The sequence below is a fragment of the Serinus canaria genome, chromosome 4 (genome assembly GCF_022539315.1).
Source record: "Serinus canaria isolate serCan28SL12 chromosome 4, serCan2020, whole genome shotgun sequence".
Classification (NCBI taxonomy): Eukaryota; Metazoa; Chordata; class Aves; order Passeriformes; family Fringillidae; genus Serinus; species Serinus canaria.
In genome coordinates, this window is record NC_066317.1 from 29,321,085 (window position 1) to 29,338,131 (window position 17,047).

At 37.8% G+C, this 17,047-nt stretch overlaps 1 protein-coding gene across 1 annotated transcript in view; it reads right to left on the minus strand.

Moving 5' to 3' along the window:
* DCHS2 (dachsous cadherin-related 2) overlaps nt 1-17,047 on the minus strand; it is a 104,834-nt gene that overhangs the window by 42,100 nt on the left and 45,687 nt on the right. Inside the window, exon 3 of the mRNA XM_050974070.1 lies at nt 12,546-12,777. Within this exon, the coding sequence (XP_050830027.1) occupies nt 12,546-12,777 (232 nt within the window). The remainder of the gene's footprint in view (nt 1-12,545; nt 12,778-17,047) is intronic.

Consider the following 17,047-nt stretch of genomic DNA (forward strand, 5'->3'; position numbering starts at 1 on the left):
CAATCACCTGCAGTCTGATCACAAGTTTCTGTCAAAATACCCATTAACAGTGACTTCTAAGGTCCATTGAATTTGCAAGCTGCTAACAATTACATTTTATATAAACTTTTTGAAATAATTATTTGAAAAGAAAATACCATGTTCAGTCCCAAAATATAGCACTTTGGAAGTACATTTCTCAGGATAATCTATTTGTGAAGTAAATTTTTCAACATGAAAATGAAATGAAAGAATGACCAAATGCAGGAAGATTTTTCCTAGCAATGAGTGTGTTTAACTAAATATAGACTAAATCCTAGAATCACAGTGTGGTAAGTAGTAAAAATGCAGTAAACTCAAGTAATTCAATGAACATTGTTGGATGTCCCTCTTACATCTGTAGGTATGTAAAAGGGACATCCTTTTACATACCTACAGATATTTTTAAGAAATCACCTATTTTTTTTATAGAAGCTGGTGAAGACACAGAACCTCTGGCAGTTCAGTGAAACCAAACCTTTAAACTTTGGGCTACCTTTATAATTTCCTGGCTGTCAAGACAAGTTTAGTAGGGATGATGTCTGCCATTCAAGTTGGACATTTAGTGGTTAGACAGACTAAAACTAGAGTTTATCTCAAAGTGCCTTAGAAGAATCCACGGGTGATTCAATAAGAATAGATCTCCTCAGAATTTAGGGTGAATTTTCTACAATCCATTTTTAAGCAGAATAATGGAAAAGACACAAAATTCTTAAAAATATTCAAATGTGCATGCAGTATACTTTCCAAATATATTGCTAGGACATTATAATAAGCTGTGTCTTGACATGCTTAAAATGCAGCAAAAGGGTCTTCAGGATCAAGGGAAAATGCTTTTCACTAACAAAAAGGGAAGCTTATTCCAGTGTGTCAAACCACACTAAAAACTCAACAGTGATACATACAGATAGATTCAGGGTTCAGTACTGATCCAGCTCTTTTGCTAACACCTAATGCAATTCTAATAAACAACCTTATTTTGGCTTTTCAAAATATTTTTTCTTCTGATGGTTGAGTTTTATGATTACTTCAGCAGCTCAACAAAGTAGTCCTTCAAGGACATAGACTTCTGGTATTTCTTGAGGTAACCTGAGCAATTATAGCTTGAAGGAAAAAGAGGTTTAAATATTTTTCTCCAGAGGATAAACATATACACATAGATTTTTAACATAATTTCTGCCCAATTAATTTAAACCAATCAAATGGACTGTATGTTACTAATTTTCCAACTGGATATTTTTCTATTGACAAGGATATAAATATGTCAGTCTCATTTTAGATACCTCAAGAGATATGTGGGAACTGGAAAACTTCTACAGAAAAGCATCAAACTGCAAGTCTTACTCTCAGAGTAGTAACTAAAGACTTCAAAACATCCTTTAGCAAAGGGTGGAGCAAACAGAGCTCCACTGCAGGAGCTCTGAAGGCCTGTTGAACAGAAATATTTCAGAACCAAAGCTCCTTCTCTGCTGACCTAGACACATTGCAGTACACTCCATGCCAGTTAACTTACAGAAAGCAAAAAGTAAATTAATAAAAGATTTCGTTTTCTTTCTTCATTCTTTTGCTGTGTCATAGGGAAAAAGGGGAATAGTCAAGTACATCTCACCAACTCAGCTCTCTCTTGCACAACCAGGGATATCACAAGAACAAGGGCAGAATCCAAGTAAAAAGGATGTGTTTTCCATATGGTTTCCTCCAACCTCAAAAACTGCAGTATGCAGAAATTTAATAACTCATTTTGACTTTTAACTGTGTACATTCTGTTTCTTTCAGCATTTGTAGGATGGGGCATTAGCTTTGCATCTGGTGATACATAATCTATAGAGACATTTGAGATAGTTCAGCCATATGTTGGAGAACATGCCTCATTAGGCTCTATTATGGCACCACATAACAGGAAAGAAGGAAGCAGCATCTGGGATTTCACTTTCTCTATGATTAGGTAAAACAGCAGACTGTGACTGAAATGGACAGTCAAGACCACTTGGGCCAAAAGCAGCTGCCAGCACACCTGAGAGCAGGCTGGCTGAGGGCATTCCATCTGCTGCAGCACAGTGCAGGAGGTGTCCGAGTACTACACTGCAAAGGCAGAAACACAGAGGAAATTTCAAGGAGCAGGAACTGTCAAAGTCACAGGTTCAGTGTGTCAAACTCAGAGGCATGTCTCACTAAGTGACTGGCTGAACATGAACTGTGGTTTTCCTTTCTTCCCCATTTTGTAATTAAGATTAGAGTTTATTATTGTTATTGCCACAATCATTTGCAGCCTGTAATTCAAGGCTTCACATAACTTAAAAGACAATCAGGTTGCTTTAGTACAGAATATGTTCTTCCATTATGAAAAACAGTTTCTATAAACATTGACAATGAACAGGGAATAATGAGACAGCTCCTCTGCAAGGAATGTTTTACCAAAGCTCCCTATTGGGAGCTTTGATAAAACAAAAAGACCACAAAGAGTGGGTCAACTTCAAGAAAAGTGACATGTTTCTTACAGCTTGGCTCACCATATAAATGAATAGTCCTATCTGCTGCCTTTAATAACATTAAATATCCATTTTTCAAATTAATATTTATATCACTTCAGTGCTTTGAAGATTTTATCCCTGGTTAATTCCTTATTCTGCATGAGAGAGAGCTAGAATCAATTCTGCTTCACAGGTGAACAATCCTATAATTACACACTGCAAGAAGCATTAACACCCAGCCTCATTCACACCTTGGCAATCTCATTTTTTTTTACTAGATCCACATGGGCGTAACTGATTGCAGATCCCAGCCCTTATAAATCAAAAGTATGACATACAGACTGCCTGCTGCCTGGATGTGACCTGGATACAGATTGCAGGCAGAACCTGCAATGCTGGATGCATGCTAGCAACTGCCACTGCAGGTTGTGGTCTGGGAACAGCTCTGCTCCAAGGCAGGTCAGCACAGCCATGCTGGAATTCACAGATGTTTTTCTGCAGAACAATCTGTGCTCAGGGGCTAGCAGAAATCCTTACCATGGTTTGGAGCACTCAATGTATGGGGAAAACTAGTACTATTGAAGGCAAAATCATGGAATGACTGCCAGCTCTTTCACCTGCTTCGTACTTCCTCACTCACTGTACATGGTAGGGCAGGAACTTCCAAGAAGTCTTGCTCTTCACTTTGTGCCTATTTGCCCAGAAAGTGCAAATGCACTAATGAAGGACAGGACTCTCTGCCACCCACCATCCTCTAGCAATGGCAAAATTTCTCATGGGATTTTGTTGTTCTTACTTTTGTGGAGTTGCACCCTATTCCATGAGGGGGTTAACTGCTGTTTCTCAACAGTTGAAGGCCCGAGACAGGAATCCACATGTAATGATTCTTTAAAATACATTTTTTTATCATATTCATGATCCTGTGATCAGTCCTAATCTTACAATAGCATCCAGAACCAAAGTAGGCTCACTCACCAAAAGAACTTTTTGTATGGGAAAAAATCATACTGGTAAATCCAATAGGATTTCCACACACATCTCCATCAGAGCACTTTGAAAATAGGCTTTGCACAGGGTTCTCTCATAAGCAAAACAAAAATCAGCCCTACATTCATAGGCATTTGTAGGTAAACCAAATGTTTTCCACATTTGGTCAAGTGCTGCAAAGACAAAAATCAGGATGCACTAACATCAGTAACAAAGTCTGGATTGCATAGGTATGCATAAATGGCTTCTAATATAATATTCTATTCTATTATAATATATTATATTCAGTGTTCATGAAATAAAAAAATCCACAACTTTAGAACATGGCAAGAGGGATCAAATCAACAGTTACCAGTGGTGTTACCTAGGCCCTTGAAACCAAACACCCCAACAAACTTTAAATGATGGCACTATTTTTTCAACAAATAACCTAGGATGAGGCAGCTGGCATCACCTGACAGAGCTCAGACAACAAGCAGATGGTCAAAAGGTCCACATGGTTCCTCACCCCAGTTCACCTTCAAAGCTGGCCAGTGGACCTGCTGTCCACTACTGTGCAGGTCAGAGCTGACCCACTGATCTGCCCAGAGCAGCCACCCTAACTCAGCAGCTTCCCAGTGCAGGGGTGCCTGCACAACTTTGCTTTTTACGTGTCAGAAAAAACTTCAATATGAGCACAGAGAGGGTGATCCTCCAGAAGATCAATGCAGTTAGGAGGTGTGCCTTTTGCATTAACATTAAAATTAGCATTTTTTTAAAGGAAGAATGATTGTGTTTCTGCTTGACATTTCTATTTAAATTTGTCCAACTCATTGCCTATGCTGTCATCTTGGCACTGCATACTGGTTCCAGCTTTAGCATCTCACCTGTACTTAAAATGCACCTTTTTTAGTGAAGCTGCATTCTTGATGGTAACCATAGCAACACTCTGCCAAATACATTAAACAGCTGGTTTAATAACGGCCAGGGGAAGGAAGGAATTAAATTGTTATTTACAATCTACCTACTGTAATACATGTAGCTTCACCTCACATGAAAAGTCTTTAAAAAGCTTACTTTTAATGGCACAAATGCTGGTTTGCATTTCAGCAAAGAGGAGAACTTCTTCAGTTTGAAAATATTCAGTGTTTGAATGTTTTTGTAGTAAATGACTGATTGAACCCATACCAATATTCTAGCTGCATTTGTATTTTACAGCACTGCAGATGCTTTCAACACTGGCCCCATTGCAGCAAATTCTTGTGCTCAATTCATAGTTTTCCTCTTAGAAAGGGAAATAGATATAAAAGAACTTAGTGTTTACAACCAATACTTTACAAACATACTGTGTTTAATTGCAAGAGTTTGCTTAGCACATGAAGGTCTGGTCATGGAGTCTGCACATGACAAACCAATACTTACAAACTAACAAGAGCAGTTTTAACACTACAGCTCCACCAGAAGCATGACACTACTATTTCAAATACTATAGGTTACAGAGAGTTTTAGTGAGCAAAGAAATATTCAACAACAGAAAAAACATGAATTTCTAATTACAGCAGTTCCATTAGTCACAAACAGAATACCCATCTGAGCATCAGCCTCTAATATCGAGGAAAAGAAGGCATGAGTTTAGTACTAGAATGGTTTTGTATCATCTAGGCTGTTTTCTTTTACAAAAGGGCTTTTTAAACAAAGTCTTGGGATGCAAAATTTTATGTCCCTAGAGACTACAGTTAGCCAGCTTAGAAGATCAGGTGCCTCCTAACTCCATTTTTTTTTTATTACATGTTTAAATGATTATTCCTTTAAAAAACCACAAACAAACAACACCTTCTGGAAATTCTACTTTTTCAGTAGAACATACAAGTGAAGAGATACAATACAGTGTTAGAAGGAGATTTCCTTTGTTCTGCCCTGGTTTATTTCCTTCAATCTGACCTAATAGTAACTCAGAGTGTGTTTGCTGTCTGACTGTGTACAAAGCAAACACTCTCACACAAACACAAATCCATCCAGAAATCAAAGGTTACACCAGAAAGAAGGCAGGACTTTGGCCTGGTGAATTGCAGTATTTTCAAAGACAAAGGCAGAAACCTCCCCCCACAATCTGCACAGCTCCAGCCCTGCCACACCTTCGCAACAGGTCACCTTTCCTTGCTTAGCTTATCAAAGTTTTTCAAAAACCTTTATTTAATCAAGGACCTTGTCAGTAAAGGACTTTTTCAATCAAGCTGCCAGCCCCTAGATCCAAAAATAGCTCAGTGCACAACCTGGTAACTCGACTGCCATGGTAACCAGGGATGGTATTTCTTTGAAGGTACTGTAGAAAAAGATATCAGGACAGACACAGAATGAAGCCTGCTATAAGCTAAAGAAGATGTATTTACTCTATTCTTATATTAAGAGCACTACAAAACACTCCAGATCCTGCCCTTCATTTATATGGACTGATTTTCTGCTGCACACACTTCCCTGCTACATTTATTCTAACATGGTACCACAGCTGTCTGCTCCCTTGTTTTGACCTGACACTTTCTTCTTTTCTTTAAGTTAACTGAGAACACAAACATATTCTGTACTCTAAGACCCATGCAGTCTCTAGCAAAGAAAAGGGTTGCTTGTCTGAATTTCACTGTATAAATATCACACTATTCACCTTCTCTAAAATGGGAGGTTTGGGCAAAACTTTTTCCTTTTCAGCTTTTTTTTTTAATCAACCTACATCATCTGTGCAATGCCAAGGAAGTTTACTCTTTGCCTCTTTTGGTGGATTCTTATGTTCTGAGGTCTGACATTGGCTTAACTAGGACATAGGAGGGTGGGCTAGAGTATTTTTGTTAATACTTTGCATTCCTTCATGCACAATCATCTCACGTACACGCCACTATGGCACGGTTGAGTTTTTGGCACAAAGGTTGTAGGAATATTTCTCTTTGTAGATGGTTTGGAAACATAAATTTTATATATATATTATGTATAAAATCCCATTCTATTGGATTTTATACATAAAAGAAAAAAAAAGAGATACATTAGGAGTTAACAGTATGGATATTTTTCCATGCTGTTCTGCTACACAACTTTCTTTCAGGGCCAAAATCTGCACCCTTACACTTACTACAGCATGTGCTTTTATGACAACATACTATTTTTCCATTCTTTATGTTAAATTTCTCATTAGGTGAGACCCAAGTGAAAGTAAATGCCCACAAATAACTTAGCTGAGACCACTAATTTTTCCTGTTTGATTTAAACCAAACAAAGTTCTTCAAAGGTGAAAACTTACTATGCTAAACCAATGTCTCAGACATATTCCACTGAGTTGCAGCATTCCAAATACACTGTCAATATCATATGACAGATCAGAAAGACAGTAATTGAAGAAACTTCAGTTTAAAAAAAGAAGTGGCCTCAAAATGTTCCAAAATAAAGCACTCCTAATTTTAAATGTTATTTATGCAAAGCTCTTCATATGTTTAGCAAATGTACTACATGCTGTAGGAAAATGCCAAAAGTAGTTTAAAAATAAAGGGTTTTTTTCCTACAATACTATACAAAAACATCATCAATCATCATAAATATGTGCCTTGTTTTCTTTAGAAAGGGTGCATCCCCATTTTACTTTGATGCCTAGTATAATCTGCTATATATTAAACACTGTATAATACATGGAGTTAAGCAAAGTTTTGGGGTTTTTTCCCCCATAAAAATAAATGTTGGTATTTCAACATTACTTTTCAACCTGTATTGCAATAGAAATAAAGCAATGAAAATTTCTGAAGATGCAGCTGTTAAAAAACAGTTCTATTTTAAAAATAAACTAAATTTTTCAGCATCCTTAACTGGAATGAATCTACTCTGAACCAAATCAAAGCTTATTGTAAGTTAGTTTGCCATTAAATTGCATTTACATATGGTTCCATAGTGTAGTAATTAAAGTAGTACAGCACTAAAATACACACTGCCACAAGAAATATATACCAGTGAGGCACTGCTCTGTACTAGCTCTACACTGCTCCTCTTGTATCCATTACTCGGCAATGTTAAAGTGACAAGATGCTAGAATTGAATTTGGCTTCTGGATAAGGTACTTCTTATATTCTTAAAATTGCATGATCTTTAGGTGTATCCATCCTTTTATTCTTTGACAACAGACTAAGCTCCTGGACTGCTCTAAATCTTTTACAGGACATTTTAGTCACATGATGCCCTTTGCTAAAAAGAAATCAGAGTGCATCTTAAAGGGAGCGTCTTAAAGTCAAAATTTCCACAGAAGAATGTTCCTTTTGCAGGAGCTGTACTTCTGTGCTGAATCTTTTTAATGTTATGTTTTAATGTTTTTTGAATGTTCAACTACTAACCAGCTCTCACAACAAGGCTTGTCTGCTCTCCTCAAAATGTGTTTTTTGATATAAATAAGTAACAGAAAGTATTATAACAAAAATGGAGACATCTCCAAGTATCTCAGTGCCCTGTGTTTATGTGGCAAGAATTTAGCCATGTGGGGGCTACAGGAGTGGTTTCTGTGGTGCAGAGCATGGTGAGGCAGCTGTCCCCCTGCAGCCTATGGAGGTCCACAGGGGAGCAGAGATCCACCCTCAGCCCATCCTCACTGGAGCAGATGGATGCCCAAAGAAGACTGTGGCCCCATGGGAAGCTCATACTGGTGCAGGTTTGCTGGCAGGACTTGTGACCCCACAGGAAACCCACACTGAATCATTCTCCTCCTGAAGGACTGGACCCTGCTGAAATGACCTGTGCTGGAACGGAAGAGTGTGAGGAGGAAGGAACAGCAGAGACAACCTGATGTGATGAACTACACAGCTGCCACTCCCCATCCTCCTGTACTGCCAGGGCCAGAGGACATAGAGAAAATTGGGACTGAAGTTAAGTGCAGGAGAAGGGAGGGGTGGGGGGGAATGTCTTTTACAATGTAGTTTCTATTTCTCATTACCCTCCTCCGATTTGATTGGCAATAAAAGTCATTTCCTCAAATTGAGTCTCTTTTGCCAGTGACAGTAATTGCTGAGAGATTTCTCCCTGCACTTTTCTTGACCCACAAGTCTTTTGTCATAATTTTCTCCCCCTGCACAACTTAGAGAAGGGGAGTAATACAGTGACTTTGGTGGGCACCTGGCATTCAGCCCAGGATGGATGGATGGATCCAGCCCATCTATCAGCCATATTTACAGACACATTCTCAATAAAATACACAAAAGGAAGGTCATAGCTTTTGTTGTAGGCATCTAATTTATGTAGGAATCACAGAAACACAAGCCTAAATATCTTATAGAATTGAAAGAAACAGAAGCTAAATTATATGCTTATACTGCTGTAACATACAATGAGTGAATTATACTTTCTCTACATGGTTTTCATGCTCGTTTTAAATACCAAATACATTCATATGAAGACAAACCATGGCTGCTGCCTTTTGCTTAGCTTCCATGGAAGTTTTCTCTGCACACAAGGACTAGCTAAGGAATTTGTTTTATGACTATGAACAGACTGTTTACCTGAAGACTGACACATGAAGTCACACTGGTCCAGAATAATATTCAAGGACTACAATTTTGTCAGTTTGAAACAAGTTCTCTGAACCAGAACAATGATGATGATGATAACCATCTTTTTACCCATCTCTCGAAAAGGACATCACTAAGATCAATGGAAAAATGCATTACATGCCCTTAGGTGAAGGTAAGTATTAATGCTGTCATTGTAAAGGAAGTTAACTAATTCTGTTGTTAATCCTAAAGTCAAGCACTGCATAGGTTTTCTGCCACATTTATGATTGCATCCTGTGACTTACATTTTTAATTACCAGCTCAGCCATAACTATAAATACACTCTCTTTCAGATAGCTTGTTAGGTAACAATGGGAAAATAAACAAACATAGCTCAAACAGTTCCTCAGCCAGAAGAGCTCTTCAACTTGCCCTGTTCTAATCAATTCACGAGTACTGTTCATGGATCATGCATGGATCAGATATCTACAAAAGACAACATAATGAAACCAAGATGTTGTTTATACCAACACTAGAAACAAACGATAGCAAGAGTCACGAACCAGCAGAGGAGCTGGTTTACAGTTTCGTATCCATACATTTTTCTAGTTACACAGTTCTTAAAGTGGTTTTTCTTGTGGAAAGTCTATCATCAATCAAATGAAAAACACTTCAACTTTTTCAAAAATGGAAACACAATAAATGTTATTTATGAGGACAAGAGCATATCACAAACAATAAATGCAGTGTCTAAAAGCTAAAATAGCAAACAAATATAACTAATAAAATCTTGTTTAGAATTGAAAAAGAATGCAGTGGAATGTCTGGTCAATGAAAGGATGTTCCTTCCCACTCCCGCTGAATTTATCTATTTACAACATCCACATGTCCCAGTGCTTGAAACAAAAGATGGAGCCCCTTCAAAGAGCCTGGATGTGCCTCAACCTCATAATAACTATGTATCACAAACAGTATTGTTATATTCTATATAGTGAGGAGTTAACCAGCTGGTAGGACATTCTGAACACAGCTTGAAGAAAAACTAAGAGATTTAACAAACAAGAGCCAGAAGCAAGACATAGCAATGAAGAATTTGGGTTTCAATTGTTATTTTACTGTTTTATCCATTTATCTTCTAAAAATTGAAAAGGCCATTTTTAGTGAGTGTATTCTAAGTGCAGCACTCAACAAACACCCCTGAAGAAAATTACAGTGAGAAATTTTCATGGCAAGAAAAAGAGAAATTGCAAAAAAAAAAAAAGAAAAATTACATATGTCATGAACAACAGCATCATCTTGCATATTATTTTAATGTATCATAGTGTAATGTGACACACCATTTGCCACTATTTTCATAATACTGAAAATACCTCTGTCCACATAAAATATTAAGGGCTATAATAAAGCAGTCAGTAAGACAAAGTAATAAGACAAAATTACTAATGCACTGACTTACATTTCTCCTTCCTAAATTCTCTATCAGCAAGAAAAAAAAAAATTAAAAAATAAAACTTATCGGGCAGCCAAATCCACAGGATTCTCCAACACCATCATTGTCCTTTTGTTTAGGTCCTCTAATAATGAGAAGAGCAGATAAAACAGAATATGCCATACTGTAAATTGGAAAAAATGCAGAACACAAGAGAAACAGCACATCCATAAGATCAGAAAATCAGAGACCAAACTGTAATAACATCTCCTTTGGCTTTCTGGTTTGAGCATCCATCTCCTGGAGAATACCTATTCTTTCACATATTTGTCTGTTGCCCTCTGTCCACAAAATGCTGCCCAGCTAACTAGATGAAGTCCCTCACATAACCTTCAGAGAGGCACAGCTAAACTAGCCCATAAATCAGAGCATATGAAGACAGCTTTAGCACAATGAGCACTGGAAAACGTCTCTGTTGTAACAAGAAATAAGAAGGAAGAGCTCAAAATCTCTGTGCCCTAACAGTGAGACACTTGTTTCATCTCTCTCTGAATACTGAACAGGTTTTCAAGCTCAAAGATGGCAAAACTTCTGTGTGACATATTGGAAATTTTAATGTTTTGGGGTTTTTTTGCGCATTTGGGGGGCGGGGGAGAAGGGGGAGGTTGGGCTTTTTTTGTTTAAAATGCTTATTTTTTCCTATAGTTTAAAAATTATTCACCTCACCAGTGACTGAGAATAAGCCCTATTTTCAATAGATGTGGAAGAATATAAATGGAAAAAATGTATTCAGAAAAAAAGCCCACAGCATTAATATTAATAGGTTAAAATTAGACACAGTCTGACCTTGGGAATTACCCAGGAGATCTGATTAAGTGCAATCAGATTCCAAGCACTATAATGCTGGGAATAGTGTCTGACCTAAGAGCTTTTCTCATCATGAAATGTCAGCAATAATGACCTCAAGCAACTTCACCCTGAATTTGGTCTGCCTTTGATAAAATACCATGATAGATCCATGAGGTAATAGTAACTTACAAGCTTATAGAGTCTTCATCATTAAGCATGACATTTTTCCTATACAAAGTGCCAAACTGGAAAGGGAGGCCAAAAGGTCACAATCCAAGGAAGAAACCTTTCAAAAGGCTTTCTTTCAACAGAGGGATGCTGCAAAGCCGGTGCTGCTAATGTGATCCACAGGGGCTCTCTTCAACAAGCCTGATGGGACAGTTTTAAAATGACCAGTTAAATGCCTGTGGAGATCCAGCTCCCTAATTATTGACTGACCTACGTATTTTTGACATCAGTTATGCTCCTGAGAACCTGACTTGACAGGTAGTTAAAAGTCCACAGTTAAATAAATTCTGAAATAGCCAAGACAAGCAGCCTAACTTCCTAAGAAGATTAGTTTCTTCTGTTCATCAGAATGTTTTGGGAACTGTGTAAAAACAGACACCATTTAGAAAGAATAGAACCTTGAGAGATTTTGAATGCCAAAGACCTAATATATATACACATGTATCACAGCCTAAAAAGATCTTAAACTTATAAAATAATCTGTGCCATGGCCATCTGTTGATCAGGATACATTCACATGCAAGGGCTGGCCCTCAAGAAAAATGGCAATTTCAGTTTAGTCAATCACTTATTGAAAAGCACAGTTAGAAAGCTAAACAATGAGTCAAACAGGGAGGCAAATATGCCTTGTAAGACTGAGCAGAATGAGACCTTAGCACAGTACAGAGGAAGATTAGAACAGAAAAGAAATGAAAGGAGGAACATCCTAAAGGGTGTTTTATTGCTTTTCAAGAGTAAGCCCTAAGAATTTCAGATATGCAGATATTTTTGTAAAAATGTAATATTTTATTATTTCATACAATGATCAATAGATTTAGGGCTGAAAATAGTGGATAAGTGGCATGCTGCTCGTCCTTCATTGTGCTGGCATGTACTATGTTTTCCATTTTTCTGCTTATTCCACTGAATGCAAAGGTTTCACATTAAACCTAAATCTTCCATCTACTTCTAGAATTATTTTCCATCAGAATCTAAGTTCCACTTGTTTGACATGACTCCAAATACAAAAAGCATAATCAAGGAGAATACATATTCCGTATAATTTTAACCTTTCTGAATCACAGACACATACAGTACCTGTGGATGTATCCACTGTGAAAAAAGAAGAAAATTCTCCTGGGACCAGTTGATATGTGACAATGCCAAATATTCCTGAATCTCTGTCTGTGGCAGCAACATTGATGATTTCTGTTCCTGGCTGTGTGTGACTGCTGATACTTGTCACATAGGCGTCTTGTTCAAAAACAGGCTGATGGTCATTAATATCTTCTATCTCGATGCGAACAAAAGCTTGGGCACTCAGACCACCCTGTTGGATAAATAAGAAAAAAAAACCCAAAAAACAAGATCATTTTAAAAATAGGATGGTACACAGCTGGCTTCAGTCCATCATTACGAAATGGAGCATGCTGCAACAATATTGATCAATGAAAATGTCCATTAAAAGTAAATTACAGTATCTGCAATACCCAAAACACTGCACAGAAGTAAGCTATGTGCTCAGCACAACACCGAGGGCTGATGGAGTGCATAAAGAAATTCAGCTTCTCTACAATGGCGAGGCCTGAACACAAAGTCAGTTTTGTTAACGCTAATGAGCGCCACACATCAAAAACTTTGCTAGTCTAACCTCACATGCTTCTGCTTACATCTCCAACACTCCACTTATTCCTTCACAGATAAAAGTCAGGGCTTTATGCTCCAGGAAGACATGCCCTCAGATGACTGTGGTGCTCCAGTAAAGCAGGAATAACTTCTCTCTATGAAACTTTCAGATGTAAAAGCATGACCATCATAATGGTGAATATGAGGCTTTTTCAACCAGGGATACAAACTAAAAGCAGTGCAGGACAGCCAAAAGCTGACCTGTCAGGCTGCTGTCTACAATGCCTATGCTCAATTTACTGACAGTTGTCCTGCAAAAGCCCACTAAAATACCACATGGGACCACATTTAGCCTTGCTCTGGTGTAAAACTAGAGAAGAAAGGAACAACTACAAGCTGGCTTATCACACTATGCTTCAAAAAAATACTGATTTACTATGAAAAAGCACTGAATTTTGTGACAATCTGACAGTTCTCTGAGTATCGAAGTGTAGACCCTACAGGCACCTGAGTGAAACTAGTGGTAATTTACTTCTCAGAGGACTCCCTCCGTGAGTTTGGAGGGGCTCATGTTTCCAAGACTATTTTGTAGCCACAGGAAGAATAAGCATTTCTAAAAGAAAGCAGGTCCACCGAGGCAGAGATAACAGTGAATTCTGGGGCGCTGGCATGCTCAGAAGCACAAAGCAGCACAGGCATGTACAGCCTGCACGTGCTTTATGTGGTACATTAAAATACAGATGGAGGAAGAATCCTGAGCTCTTCAAAGTCCACTGAGCATGCTGTGCTTGTAGCAGTCACTTTGAGAAACTGCTGGCACAGATCAGATGTTCATGCATGCACATAAAAAATGCTGAGCTAGGGCAAACTTCATTTTGCAGTCACAGTAGCTGTGATACAGAGAAAACCACACCAACCCAAAACTAACTGTGTTGCCTAATTCTGCAATCAAATTGTTCACATCAATTAGTTTTAAACCTGACCTTCATTAAACTACCCAAGGATTCAGACTGGATATGACTCCTTTAGATTTACCCTGCCATATAACAATCTCCCACAAAACTATTTTTGGAGTGTTTGCTTAGTGTGTCCATAGGTTCTGACTAATTTTTGAAAAAAAAAATACTATCAGCATTTACTTTCATATTTTCATAGTGATTTTTTGCTTTATCCTGATGTGGTTTTTTTTCTTCTGTGTTGTAAATGTTACCTCTATTGGGTGAAGTGATATTCCCATAAAGGCTCAAGTAAGTGAAAAATTAAGATGATTAAGATGATAAATTATGCATCATGTGTCTGTGTTTCACCCACAAACAAGGAGATCTATCCCACATCCTCCTAGTGTGCTTCTGAAGAAAATAAGGCATGGTGTGCTTCCAGAGCTCATGCTGCTGCACAGGCAGCCAGCAACCAGGACTCTTGCTGGGAAACCAGAACTCTGAAGGACAGTAATCAGCCTGCAAATTACTGGGACTGCCATGAAACCCCATGCCAATATGGAGAAATGGAGATGGCAGGGACCCCAGTGCCAACACCCCCACTTCAGGGCAAGCCCCTTCCCCAGTACCTTGATTTCCATGATGGAAGGGATGCACAGGAAGCTAAAAAGGGAAGGAAGGGGAAGGGGAGGGAATGTGCTCTGCTCACTGTCAGAATATGCTCCCCGTGTCCACAGCTTTCAGGTACTTTAGAAGACAAATCAGAAGTATTTTTAAGGGAAGAGGACCAGGGAAGAAAGGAGGTCAAGAATAAAAAGCATCTAAAAAAGATGGTTGGAACAGCATGAAACCAAACTTACAAGAGCTTGTGTTAAGCTGTTTCTTTCAAGCTTCATTATTGCTAAACAGACATGAAAAATCCCCAAACCCCATTTTTCAGCCAATTTGTATTTGTGCAACAGAGTTATGTAAAGACTGAAAAGTCTTTTGAAATTTATTAACTTTAAGTATACAGGGAAATTTCTATTCTCTAAGAAAATTGACCAATATTTATGATGGAGACAGGATCTTCTTTTCCTGAAGAAGCAGTGTATACTTTCACATGCTAAGCATGACATTTACTTAATAACTTAATGATATTAACTGATTATGGCCCAATTCTTGCTCTGACATCTGAAAAAAAGTATCATTCCAATAGAGAAGGAACTAAAACTCCTATTTCTAATGATGTGGATATACTTCATCTGCTCAGAAGCAAGCAAAACATGTATCTTCCAAAACATGAAGACTGACTTATACAAGATCTATTACTGACAGAAAATTACACTTGCCAAAACATGTTAACAAGCAGCAGAAAGCCACAGCTGATTTTAAAATCCCTTATCTCAAATGTTTGAGTGTTTTTCACTATTGTTGTACTCTCTGGTGCAACAAAGTCACAATTACAATGACTTCTCTGTCAGAGCCCTGAGGGTTGTGTCTCTCGTGGAAGAAAAAGGGGACATCAACTACCATCAAGTGAAAATAACAACAATTAATGTTTTCCTTACTTCAGAAGGATCAAATGTGTGTGAATAGCTAAAGCTAGTAGACCTCTTTATCATGTCTTAAAAAAAATGAAATATCCTGCCTTGGGCAGGGGAAACTTTTTGTCTTAATAAGTAGAAATGATGCTGTTTTGAGCAGCTGTATTTCTTTATTTTGGTGCTGTAAAATGCTTAAAACTCTATCAAGACTTTCATCACAGCCTCCAAAGTTTTTGCCAGTGAAGCATGCTATCAAATTTTTGTTCCAAACTGAACTGTTAGATACAGAATCTCTGACATAAAGGCTTTGTTTTTTGGTAAACCTAAGGGATATGTCATCTTGAAGTAATGCTGTTCAAGTGGAGAAATGTCTCCAATTATTTCAAAAGCCAATGTAAAAGCAAAATAATATTGGATAGGCAGGGGGGATTACCAAAAAGCAAGAGACAAAGTTTCTCTATGCAGAAAGGCAGTAAGAGAGTCACTAATACCCTGCTGATGGTGTACTGAACCCTTTGCAGTGATGATGAAGCAGCTGAAACACTGAAGACACCTACCATTCCATACAGGAGAGACAAGGATACTTCCTTTCATCTTGGCTTAATCAATGAGAGTACTCCCACAAGCTCTCACAGGATGTTTATTTAAAACCAGTTGAACAGAAGCTGTTTTCCACCTGCCTCTCCATGGGCTCTTGTGTGCAATTCAAGTTCACTCCTTACATTTTCTACACAATGCATTAGAGACATGACTGACAAGTTCTAAAGCCATGTAATGGAGTAGCCAGGAACAGGTGGAGGAAACTGATAGTTTTGCTGTAAGATAAACTGCACACCACCTGGAAAATACTTTATTTTTCTTCTCATTTCTAATTAACTGTGTTATTTTCTTTCCTTTTCATCTCTCTACCCTTCTTTGTCACAGGTGACCTTTCATCCTTCCTCTCTTTTCTGTGCACATTTCTCCCCTGATCACAGCCTCTACATGAGCCCCATACCTAACATCTTTAATCCATCAAAATCAGCAGCAGAATGTCAGGAAATAAGACAAATATCCTACTACAATTCTGCTTTAAAGGTAGAGAGTTGGTCAACACAAGTTCAGGTGCACTAAAACTTTGAAAAGCTGATGTTGAGTTTACGTGCTTTAGTATTTAAGTGTCAGGTAGGCAAACTTCTACAAAGTGCTGACTTCAAGTAAAAAGATCAAGCCTTACCTGTCAAAAACAAGGCAATATAAAACTGAACCTTTCTCCCCATTACTGAAGTTCTGAAAACAGAAGGTCCATAAATAAAGATAAATTACAGAGCAATTAAAAATTAAATACCCTAAGTTTCAAAGCATTGCCTATATTCCTTTAATTTAAGGTAAGATTTATCAATAGAGCAGTAATTTAACTAAAAAAATTAAGGCATCAAGTTTTTCTTCATGCAAACATATTTTCTTTAAGATTTTCAAAATCATTTTCTGTACCTGACTGAATATCTTAGAAATTTACAGAATTTCACTA